The 12,499-nt window shown below is 40.4% G+C and overlaps 1 protein-coding gene across 4 annotated transcripts in view; it reads left to right on the top strand.

Annotated features, from left to right (window-relative positions):
* col11a1a (collagen, type XI, alpha 1a) overlaps positions 1 to 12,499 on the top strand; it is a 74,047-nt gene that overhangs the window by 9,741 nt on the left and 51,807 nt on the right. For 2 of the 4 annotated variants that reach the window (XM_084033289.1, XM_084033288.1), the window contains exons 5-10: positions 5,719 to 5,844; positions 7,375 to 7,467; positions 8,776 to 8,871; positions 10,484 to 10,774; positions 12,075 to 12,140; positions 12,346 to 12,387. In XM_084033289.1, coding sequence (XP_083889415.1) covers positions 5,719 to 5,844; positions 7,375 to 7,467; positions 8,776 to 8,871; positions 10,484 to 10,774; positions 12,075 to 12,140; positions 12,346 to 12,387 — 714 coding nt within the window. Of the gene's footprint in view, positions 1 to 5,718; positions 5,845 to 7,374; positions 7,468 to 8,375; positions 8,562 to 8,775; positions 8,872 to 10,483; positions 10,775 to 12,074; positions 12,141 to 12,345; positions 12,388 to 12,499 lie in introns of all 4 variants that reach the window. The other 2 variants (XM_084033291.1, XM_084033290.1) reach the window with 2 other exon arrangements.

The raw sequence follows: 12,499 nt of genomic DNA, 5'->3' as shown, positions 1-12,499 counted from the left end.
TGAACTGTCATGACACTCATGGTCGTCTCTCATGGGATGTAAACATTACTGAAAGGCTGTGTGGGGGGCTGTGTTTGCTCGGGAGAGAGTGCTGGTTTGTTTATGGGCAGTAGGAATGACTATTCATTATTCTGATGCCAGCTGGAATGATTGATGCTTTTACTCTGGTTTTAAAGCAATATTTTGTGGCATACCTTGTCTTCGCCACGGGGACAGAAGGCCATGCATATTCAAAGCCATTTTGTGTCACATTTTTCTTATAATCTCTGTGTTGTTCTTCATCTTACTTTGAATTTTTTCTTGCATTATTTGTTCTGTCGGACCGAAAGTACCTACAGGTTACAGTTTGATAGTAGAAGTAAAAAAAAATGCTGCTGTTCTAAAAAAAATAGGTATTTACATTAAGCCTCTCTCAGTAGTAGACTGATGTCGGTGTTTATTCTTCATTGCAAAATATAAAATCAGTTTACAGTGTGCTGATATCCAGTAGTAGACTGACTGGGATTACTGTGTAATGTTACTCAACAAAGAGCCAGAGACAGTTTTTCTTCATGGTGCAAAGTTTTATAAGATTTGCTTTCACACCTCCTGTCAGTTTTGATTAGATTTATGATTTATGAAAGGGCACTGAAACCAGCATGTGTATGAAACAGTGTGGCCTGTCAGAGGTAGGCCAGTGGAAGGGCTGAAAATAGGAGCCATAAGCCAGTTAACAGGGTCTTCTCTGTGTGGTTTTTGGAACAGGTCGCCTGTCTGTTCTCTGTCCCCGCTCTCCTCAGAGATCCACAGGGCCCGATGCATGCTGGGATATACAAGGGAAGGAAATACCTTGGCCTTCTGCATCCAAGCCAGTGGTTATAATGAGAAAATAAATTAAAAGTATTTTTTGCTGAAAGGTTTTGCACCAGAGCAGATTCTCTTCCTCAACTATTTTTGTACTACTTTTGTAGAAAATTCAAGGAATGTAAGAAATACACAACTAGCGGACAGCAGTGACTTTTTATTTTCGGTTTCTTCCGAAGTTAAGTTATTACCCCCCTTTATGTCTGATGTAGTAGATTTGATGATTAATTCAGTAATAATAAAACACTTGCTCCCTTATTCAAACTTTGCTGACCCACATTTTTCATAAACGTCTATTCATGCCATACCTGCCACAGGTTGGAGGCGACCACGATCGCAAAGGGATCTGGTTTACATGAATGGGAGTCTTTCATTGCCCTGTTAGCCCTTCCTCAGTTCCTCCCCCCCTGTTGTTTCTCCCCCGCTCACCACCCCCTCCTCCCTCCCCACCCTCCCTACCTTGAGGCCTCCCTACCGTGCCAAAGCCATGAGACTGTCTATTCATGCCTCACTGACATAACCTGTCTGAATCGAGCACACTTTTTATGCATACCTGCCTATTCCCTCGATTTTTGAGAAGCAAATACCCATGAGTGCTCAATGGGTCTTACCTTTAGGACTAGATGGGGCTTAGGTGGTCATTGTCTTGATGTCACACCACTTGTATTGATGCATCTTGTCTCAAAATAACATTGGTTTGTGTCGGATATGTTTTTAGCAGGTTTACAATTACTAGGACAGCATTCTGACTGTGTTTTGCTCCCTAATAAGTGTATTTATAACTGCCAATTGATTATAACAAGGAGTAAATAACATAATAACCTAGCTATGTTGTGGACGTCTATCTTTTGATATCTTTTTGAGAGTTGATCCACCAACGGTCTGGTGTGCCTTTTCTTGGTCTCTCAGAGAAACCGTTCTGTCTAGGCTTTGGGGAAGTGACTAATTGGTGTATGGGGTTGTCTAATTACAGTTAGCTATGGTTGGACTAAAGGTATGTTGCCCAAGGCAAAGGTATGTCAAAGGACCAATGCTGATGACTACTTTTGATTTGGCCAGTGATGCCCTGAACTCGCCCTGTAATTACAACATGCGGTTGGATTTTAGTAGAGAAATGACAAAAGAGCGATCTATGACAATACTGACTGCTCAAAACATGGAGGTGGTCTTCATGCAGGTCCTCTGGGGACATAGCAGCATTCCAGATCAAAATTGCAGGAAAATCACGGTGGCTTGCATACTACAACAAAATACGATGCACTAGAACAACTATACATACTACATACTATACACACTACAACTTTTTCTGGCATACTAAATATTATATTGGTATGTACGGGAAACTGGAACCCACAGATTGTTACTATGCACTGTAACCTTTGACCTCCTCTTTTGATCCCATGGTGCCTTGTGGCTAGGATGAGGTCAGGGTGGATAATACTTTATATTATCCACTAATATAAAAAGAAAAGAAAATATAAGGATTTAGAGTTTAGAGTGTCTTTCTTCACCTTTGTTGTATGCTATATTTTATCACATTATCAGTGCATTTATCCTCTGATAGTAAGAATTATCAAGCACTTCAATGATTTTCAAATGTTAATGGTGCATTTAAATACATCGTACGATCCACTCAAAGGTGAACACTGCCAATACATAACAGAACAGAGGACATAACAGGTATGGAGTCGTACATTTCCACAAGTATCACCTATTGATCTTGACCTCACTTCTCTCTTTCAGGCTCTTTTTTTGTCCTCGTTGACCTATGACACCCCACTCATTAACACAGCCTTGTGGGCCTGTTTCTTTGCTGTACTATACGGTGCTTTAGCATATTTGAAGCTCTGGCTTTGCTCCAAGTTGCCAGGGGCTTTTATCTCAGCAGTCCACAATGGAAGACAGGCGCAGAGCCTCAGCATATCTCTCCCCAGGTGTTTCCCAACACAAAACATCTTTTACCATCCCAGCTGCTCCCTCTAAATCCCTGCCTGTCTGTCTGTGGATCCCTCTTGATGTTCCCTTCCTGGGTTGACATCGGTTTCTCACTTTCCTTGTATTGGCTTTGTGAGTTGGTGCTTGTTTGTTGTTTTCAACTACAAAGTGAATGACAATGATTATTAGATTAGTAAATTGCGTTGGCAAGTATAAGATGATAATCTGATCAATTAGGTGTTCTTCAACATTTGTCCTTCTTGTTGAATATTGAGTGTGTCTGTCATGTTGCTGATGTCCTCTAACGAAACACTCCAAAGTGTCCTCGTTGTTCTGATCTGGTCCAGAGGTTGAACACCATGTCTCCACAGCCTATTTGTGTGCAGACGGGTGGCTCTCAGACATGGACTAATTAGAGCTGACTCTAGGCAGGGTTCAAGCATTCACTGTTGGTCTTACGGTGACACATGAGGTAATACATGCCAACTTGACTCAGGGCAAGGCTTGATCTCTCTTTCTCTGTCAAGCCTTCCCAAACACACATACACAGTGACACACACTCAGCAGACACCTTGCCAAACTTGGCACCTAGGTCCACTGCTGTCCCATGCCCACTTGGCTGGTCAGTTATGTATTTGCATGGTCAGTAGTAAAAGTTAGTTTGCAGTGTCTGACACAGGTGATATATTTTTCAGGTCACCTGCTTGCACATATATTCACAGCCTGAAATATGATTTTTTTTTTTTTAAACACCCAAAATGTAAAAGGATAAGATACTACATAAATGGTATCACTGAGAAGGCTGAAACCACTCTTACACCTGTGATGCCGGAGCCATTAATGCATATTCTATAAGCCAGAGTAATGCACGTTTGAGGTATTGGTGGGTGGATTTTGTTACCTTGTGCCAGGCTATGTTTCCAAGCTAACAGCTGCTGGTTGTAGCTTCATATTTGCCACACAGAAATGAGAGTGCTCAATGACAACAATTTATTAGGAAAATCATCCTTTTTAGTCTTTACATGACAAGAACATTTTAGGCAATCCTAAAGTGTGTTAATATTGTGCATTTAAGCAGAAAATGTATTTCAGCTGATGTTTCAGACCACAGAAGTGGGATGATGCTCTGGTTACACTGCACTATCAAGGATTGTGGCCATCAAAAATGTATTACCTCCAGTGTGATAACTAGTTATGAGCAGAAGCACTGCGGTTGGCCCATTAAATCAGAAGGTTGTAATGAGGCATAAAAGAAAGATAAGATCAGATATTTGGCAATCTGATGAATGGGACGATAAACCCTTCAATAGAAAGGGTTGTCTCTTATTATTTAAGTATAGTTTGTATGTTGTGTCGATGCACTGTGTTATACTTTTTATAATTGTCTGGATATATATGCTTTAATTGTTCAAATGCGAGAGAAACCAAGTTGAAGTAGCATTCCACCCACACGGAGGCAATCTCTGCACTGTCAACCTGAAGCTATGCAATGAGACATCCATGGATGGTTATGCAGAGAAAGTTTCCAAGGAAGAGCAACGCTTGTTTTCCCATGGGACAAGCCTTAACACATGAAGGTTTATACGGAGGTGCATGTTAAGTATCCATAGATGTGGTTTAACACGGGGAGAATACTCACACATTCTCTTGACAAGTCGCAGCCTGCTTCATTTCTCTCGTGTGTATTCTGCTCTTCAACATATAGTGTCCCTGCTCACACAAGTGCATCAGTATTTTACCTCTGGGCTCAGGCATCTCTGTCTGGTTGCCTGCCAAACATCCGAACCAAAGACTTGCCCCTTCTTCCACCTCCCAAGAACCCCCTCAGCTGTCTTTGCGATGTGTGTAAAGGCTCAAAAACCCGCCTCCAGGAACTCCAGTTCAAGCAATTACAGACTCCAGAGAAAAATCCAGATGCTTTCACCAATAACGTTTGCTGATATGTCATGCATATCGTGTGCTTTGGCTGAAGCACCGATAACAAAGGGAGACAGCGCTGCGCTGGAATGGTGTGAAGCATTGTGTGATATCCAGTCCAATCATAGAGGACACTGTGGTCAGAGCAACTTTCCCAAACCATGTCTAGGGTTTCACTCTTTCCTGTATGTTATTTAATAGTTTTCAGACAAAGGCATTGCTATTTTTTGCTGATGAGACATTTCTTAATTTTAACACAGTCTCCTTTGACACTCAGTGCACCAGACACGATCAGTAACCATTTGGATTTGCAAGCTAAGCCTTCAATTTAAAAGCTGTTGACACTTTGGAGCTGGATTTATTTGTGTATGAAAGAAAATAACTAAATTGGGATTATTAGATAAGTTTTTGGCAAGGATTTAAAAATGTGTTTGTCAAAGTTAGGAGGTTTGGCAGAATAGTTTTCTATTGAACTTAAACTTGAACATAACTAGTACTGCAACAGTAAATATAACCACAAATGCTGAAGAGTAAACATCTTACTTCTGACTGTAGCAGACATGCAATGCCAGGTGTTGCTTGTGTCTTGATGATACATGTTTATTTGATATCCGAGGTAAACCGTGGCGCTGATGATAATAATAGAGTCTGAACTTAGTTTCCTCCCTGCACCATGTGAGTGTGGACTCTGTGGGGTGTGTCAAGCTGTTTAATCGTACCAGGGGGGATTTACTCTGCCAGACTCTATAAGTGTATGGGACCAGAGATCACATCTGCAATTTAAGATTTACATTTATGCCACTTCTCCTAGTATGTGTGAGTGTGTGAGCAAGATGAGACATGACTGTGTGTGGGCAGACTTGTCTATGCGTTCACCAACTTGTGTGAATAGATGGAATTCAAAATAGTGATATGTAAAATGAACTATATATTTAAACTGTCATGGAGATCATGTGTGAGTGTAATTTGTCCCTGCATACATAACGGTGAAGTAACACATGTTTCTTTTTCTGTTTTCTGCAGGGAGACATCCAGCAATTTCTGATTGTGGCTGATCCCAAAGCTGCATACGACTACTGTGAACATTACAGCCCAGACTGTGACATTCCCCACGGTGATTCTCTGCAGGCCCAGGAGCCAGAGGAAGAGGTCAGCCAACCAGGGAGGGTGGGGGGAGATTCCACATAGAACCAGTCGAGGGCCCTGATTCAGTTGTCTTTTCTAACAGGAGATATTGAAGAGCTTCCCTTTAACATTTCTATTGCTTATTGTTCATATCCATCTACTGATGTACTTGACATGCAAAGAAACCACAGCTGTCAGGTTTTTAACTCGCAAATGATAAGTGTAATATGAATAGGAATTTATTACTTCGATCCCATTATGAACTTTCATCCTAAATGTAATAGAAATCTCAACACAACCTGGACAAATAACAGCATATCACTATTTTCACATATTGATATAATGTATATTGCACCATTGGGACGTGCCCTTGAAGGTTGAATATACACTAAATCAACACTTTATTATTATATGTAATTATTTTACATGGTGATGAACACCCCAATCAGTTAAGTTTCCATCGTAAGCTGTCAAAGATACAATTGAAGGTGTGACCAGATGTTCACCTTGTTTGAAAAAAGAAAGCAGCTGATAGGGCTTCCCATTCTGTTTCTCTGATCTTATTCTGCAATTCCTAAAAGCCTATTAACCACAATTGTTTACTTATAATTCATATTTCTGTGAATAACGTTTGGTAACAAGAACAAGAAGCGGCCAAAGACACTTTGAAATATGTGTATTTTTCATTTTGAATATTAACACACTTAAGACTCCATCAGTCTTAAGTGCAACACGTTAACCCCTCTTTTATATTTGCCCATTAATCATTAAGATGATTATAAGGGGCAGGGTGAAACAATCAAGAACACTGACCAGCTATAACATAACAATGTGGAGCCTGAATAATTCTCTTAATTTGATAATTGGAAATACACACTGCCACATAACATATCCCATATGTTTTATTCAGTTCATGAATAAATATCATGTGTAGTGTATATCATGTTTAGACATCATGTGATAAACCTTAACGGCTAGATAATAGAACTACATAAATCAGACCCTTTAATCACGCTGAGTCAGAAGTTCTGAAGTGTACAATTGACATGCTTGCGGGGAGAAAGGTCCAATACGTTATCCCTGAAACGCAGCTGGTACTTTCGTCTTTGAGGTTTCACTGTTGTTTTCCTGTGTTTTACGAGCTTTTAAACATCCCATCTGCTTACATGTTTGTTGGCTAACATTTTAGTTTCATGCAGAATTACTAGTTTCAACATTTTAACATGTAAACAACACACATTAACATATTAAGACACTTATCCAATTGAGTAACACTTGGCTTTGATTGATCTTAATTTATGTTTTAAAGATACAAAGCATATCATTACACTTTAGCTTTAATTGCTTGAACGTGCAGCATGCCTGGGATGATCTGTACCATATGTATCATCTTCAATAAGCACTAATGCTAACACTAAAACTTCTCTTCATTCCACTCTCTCTCCCCCATCTCTCTCCCTCTCTCTCTCTCTCTCTCTCTCTCTCTCTCTCTCTCTCTCTCTCTCTCTCTCTCTCTCTCTCGCTCTCTGTCTCTCTCTCTCCCAACCTATCTAGTACACTACTGATGATTTAGATTACTCTCAGTTCTATGATTATTCTGAGGGAGCCACAGACATCATCCCAACCGATGAGTATTCTGAACCACAGGTAAATGAAAAAAGGAAAAGAAAAGACAATGTTTCTTGTGATGTCTCTTTTCATTAGTCATCCATCCCATCCCTCAGTTCGTCTTGTGTTGTCTGTGTCTCTCAATGTTATGTTTACCTGCACACCAATACTCCATCAACTAGGAGTAATCAGCTTAATTATATGAATTTGATTAGAATCTTTCAGCCAACAGGTTTGATTTCCTGCATTACATTAAAAGATTTAACAGGTTACACCTACTCTGATTATGACCTGAGTGTGTGCATGTAAACATACTTTTGTCAGTTCGTCTTATATCTGTTTTATGAGGCTGCTGCCTTCTCTCACTGAGAAAATGCCACCTGCTTTGACTGTTTGTTTTTGTTTTTTTGCATTCCAGCATGTCTTTAAAACTATTATATACATATTATTTATAGATATAGATATAGATTGATACTGGCAATGCTTTTTTTTTACATTTTGGAAATTGCAACAAAAGCCCTTTGGCTGTTTTATTACTGCAATAGCTCTAAAGAGTTGCTGAAAGGCAAATCCTGTGTTTTGTTTTTGCATTTGTCTCAGATAGATACTTTTATGTGCCTGAAAATTCTCCTGTGTGTCACATGAAAGGCCCTGTCCTCGATTGTTGTGTAGCATCCTTTCTACCCAACTGTTACATAACCTAAAGGCAACATTAACATGGCCAGAATTCTGATTGCAGCCCTTGTAGTTGATGTACATGGTCAACATTTTAAATACCATCATGCAGGCCAACTACTGTACATGGGCTGACAATGGAACGTACATGGGGTCTGACAGTTGGGTTGGAAAAGACTGTACAACAGTTGCAGATTGTGCCTTTAAATCATTTCCACTTCTAAATGTTCCATGTTTGTCTTGGTGTTCTTTGTCGCCGCCACCTCTTCCAGAGAAAGAAACGTAGTGTCTCCATGAAAAAGAAGAGGACCAGAAAGTCCCTCAGTAAAACTAAGGCCAAGCCCTTAAACTTCTTTGCTGCCAAAAAATCACCTGCTAAAAAGTTTGCAGCTAAGAAGAAGCGACAGATGCCTGGCTACCAGGCCACAGCGCCAGCACGACCCAGAGGCAATTTTAGGGTAAACCTCCAAGTAAAGACGAGACCAAATCTCATCAAGATCTTCCTGCTTTGAAAGGAAAATCTATGATGACAGACTTAGAGCTCCCTAACCTCTTTTGTGTAGAAGTAGCAGAGTCTGTAGCTAGCTTGAACAGATCCCCGAGCAACCTCTGGTTTGAGCCCTTGTGTTAACCTTCGCTTTATATTTCTTTCCTTTTTTCAACATGACTCAGCCAAACAATGTAGGAGATTACAATACAGACTTTGACTACGGAACTGTAGATGGTACTCAGACTCAGTCCCCCTTTGCCACGAGTGGACCCGACGAGGTAATTTTCCTTTTCATTGTCATCTACTTCTAAAAACCAGTGTTAGGTGTTTTGGGAAATGCGAGCCGGGACGATTTTGCCCAAGGAAGTATCTGGTATGAAAAAACAAAGACACAACCACTCTAATGAATCGATGTGTCTTTTGACTTAATACGATTTTGGTGTGTGGCAGAACTGATGGACAGGGGAGGATCATTGTCATGCTTTTTTAAAAGCTACAAACCAGGTGTTCCACTGCATATGCAATGTGGATTCTATGCATCGCATAGAAAGTCACGAGGTTGGCACTCTGGAAGTTATTTGGAGCTTTATGTCACGTCATACATTTTTGGCTAAGGCTGCACATGTTGTTGGTCGAGAGCAAGTGAACATACGCTGCACATGAATCTAATTGTTTACAAATGGGTGGTTTATGGAAGTGATTGTGTTGTAGAAATGAGAAATGAACAACAAATGCCATACTTACCATTATGATTAGAAAAGGATATTTGCTCTGGAAACTTGTGGCCCTTCTAATATAAAACATCTTTAGTGAAGTAACATGTGCACCCTTACTAAAGCCATATGCCAGTATGTCCTCTGATATTTATAGAGAGCTGAGTTGACAAGATGTGCAGCCTTATCCAGGATTAAAAGAAGTTGATCCTCTGCCAATGCAACTTCCAGTAAATTATAGATATATTATATTTTAAACAATATATGCCCTGTCCATCACATGTTAAGCTTGGGTTTGATCACTAGTTCTGCTCATTACCTCTGAAAGAACTATGATCACCGAGGCTGAAATCTCCTCACAGCCAGCTATGAAGAGCTTTGTCTATCGCAGTGTTTGACCAAGTGGATGTGATTCCAAATGCAGTTTTACAAACATCATTTGGCAACATGCAGTACTGCCAATCATATTACATCAATTTTGTTGCTTTCCAAAGCTAAAACTAAACAGTGATCCGTTTGGATTGGATGATGATTGTGGTTACAGTACTTTGCCAAATACAGAGTGTATCAGGATAAACTCACAGGCAAATCATATTCTAGCAAATGTTAATTTCAGCTCTATGTATCTTGATGCACTCTGTATACCTACACAGCTGCTACAATCTGATGATTCATGATTTGTCCATGCAAACTGCTGCTTGTGTCATTACAGACAGATCATTTTCAGCCTCTCTTTACTGTCTGTATCAGCAGTTTGAAGAGAAAGAAAAGAAGGCTAAGATCAAGTCTGTCTTGACATGTATGGTTAACAAACTTTTGATCATCAGAGTTGATAAGTTTTTTATTCAGTCATTACGGTAACACTTTATTTATTCCTTTCTTATACCATGCCTTTATACTGAACTAAAGTCTGTGTCATGAATGTGTGGTTTAACAGAGCATAGTGTATTTGTATCGTATCTCCTTCATCCAAGATAACTCAAGATTGTTACTGTTGATCAAATAGATAAAGTGTTACCGTTGCTACATTACATTTTTCTGCATATCATGCTGAATATATTTATAGTTTAAATTTGCTTTAATAACATCTAAAAGTAGACTTTTTGCCTCACTTGCTTAACTAACATCCTTATTTCCCTGGTTGCTCACCATTCTTCACCTGGGTAACACCTGGAAGGCTGTGGAGGAGGAGGAGGAGGATGTTGTTGGTGCATTTATCACCGAGGCCACTCCCATTGCTCCGGAGCCTATTGTCCCAGAAACGGTGGACAGCTTGGACACTGGTGCAGACCCATATGACTTTAAGGAATATGACCTAAAGGAGTATGACTTGGGCGAGGTTGACAACAGGTTGTATGATTACGGGGCGTATGATGAGTATGGCGGGGCCCAGCCTAAACCCACGGAAACCTTCGATGATGAGGTGGGGCCTGGGGTTGCTGCTGAAACTGACGTTTCGGAGAGCACCGTAAGTACCACACCCTGACCTGGCGACTGACGGGTGTGAGCATGAAGGCGCATGCGTTACAGGGACTCTGTTAGTGTTATGGACTCACTCTTTCTTCCAGTGCACGCCTTCCTAGTCGATTGCTTGGCAATGTGTCATTGACATGTTGAGTGTGGAGTCTTGCTGCTGTCTCACTGGTGTGTCACTTAGTGATCTCATGATTGACAACTAGGATAGGGACAATGCATGTGTTTAGAAATGGTGGAACTGATTACTCTATTTTGTAGATTTTAGTGTAGGCAGAGGCGTTATTCACATTCACACATTTGTTCTTCATTCAACTTCATCTCTCTCCATGCACAGCATTTAGTCAGTGTATGTTGCCCAACGACATACCACCTATACATACCCACCCACACTGAGAAATGATCCCTCCCTCTCCTCCTGTGCCTTTTTAACAATCAGCCTGTCTGATATATCCCTCCCTCTATGCACAGCAATTAGCCCATATCTCATATTCAGCTGTCTGCACAGTGCACACATCAGTCCCTCAACAGTCTCAGCTCTTACATTTTGCCATCTAGTTAGTATAAATATTTAACATTCATCCTTCTTTCCACTTTGTCTTTATTTTTAAATATACCCACTATCAGAACATCATAAAACACACTTTTGTGTCTGTGTACCTGTGTAAGTCAGGGCCTCATTGGCCTTGTATGCCCATATAGTACGGCCCTACCATGCCCAATTCTTCTAACCCTCACCCATCTTCTCCACGTCAAAACACACGTACACACAATGCAGCTGAATTCATTCACTACCACAAATACAGTTGTGTTCAGTTATGTTTTAGTTGTTTGCAGTGTTACACAAAAAAACAGATAAGAAGACGCTTAACTTCACTTACATGTGAAACTCTACATTGTCTTTAAGGACAATGTCTCTTATCGTCTTTCTCACTCTCTCTTTCTATATATGTACATACGTGTATGGATTTGGGGTATGTTGTGAGGTTTGCATGACAGCACAATGGCAAAGGAATGACAGCATTGCTCCATTTCAAGCACATAGAGGTCTCTGACAACTAACGATTTCCTGTTTGGTTCCATAATGTCAACTCACATTGTGTTATTCTTGATTCACTCTCTGTCTGTGAGATAACTACAGTAGTATGTGATATTGACCGATCGTTCAAGCACTAACACATATTCCTTTCACTTGCTGAACGGCCTCATCCTGGCTCACCATTGCTATTCATTCACCTGTGGACGAGAGCTGCCGTGTGAAGAATGTCGCCTCTGTGCTTGCTTTGTAACTACAGGTTGCTGGTGTTGGAGGAGCCTTCGGCCAGAAGGGAGAAAAGGGTGAGCCGGCTGTCATTGAGCCCGTAAGTCATATCATCATAACTTTAGTTCAATATAATCCATTTACTTCATGAGCAGTCAAATATTTATCTCACTTTTATGATCTAAAACCAAGTGAAGTTCTGAACCGCAGTTTTACATTTTTGCATATCTTTTTAAAGCATCGGTCAAACGCCCAAAACATGCAGCAGAATTTAAGGTGTGAAACAATGAGTTTGTTTTTTAAAGGGTATGCTGATTGAAGGACCTCCAGGACCTCACGGCCCATCTGTGAGTATATTGTTAAATATAAACAAGTTTGTGTTTTGAGTACGGTTATAACCCATTGTCAGAATTTAATGAGGTTGCCTGCTAGTGGTGTGCTGACTCAGCTTTGTCTTTT

The sequence above is a fragment of the Eutrigla gurnardus genome (assembly GCF_963514095.1).
Source record: "Eutrigla gurnardus genome assembly, chromosome: 18".
Lineage (NCBI taxonomy): Eukaryota > Metazoa > Chordata > Actinopteri > Perciformes > Triglidae > Eutrigla > Eutrigla gurnardus.
Note: the sequence above shows the minus strand (reverse complement) of the source record. Positions and strands in the feature narration are given on the sequence as shown.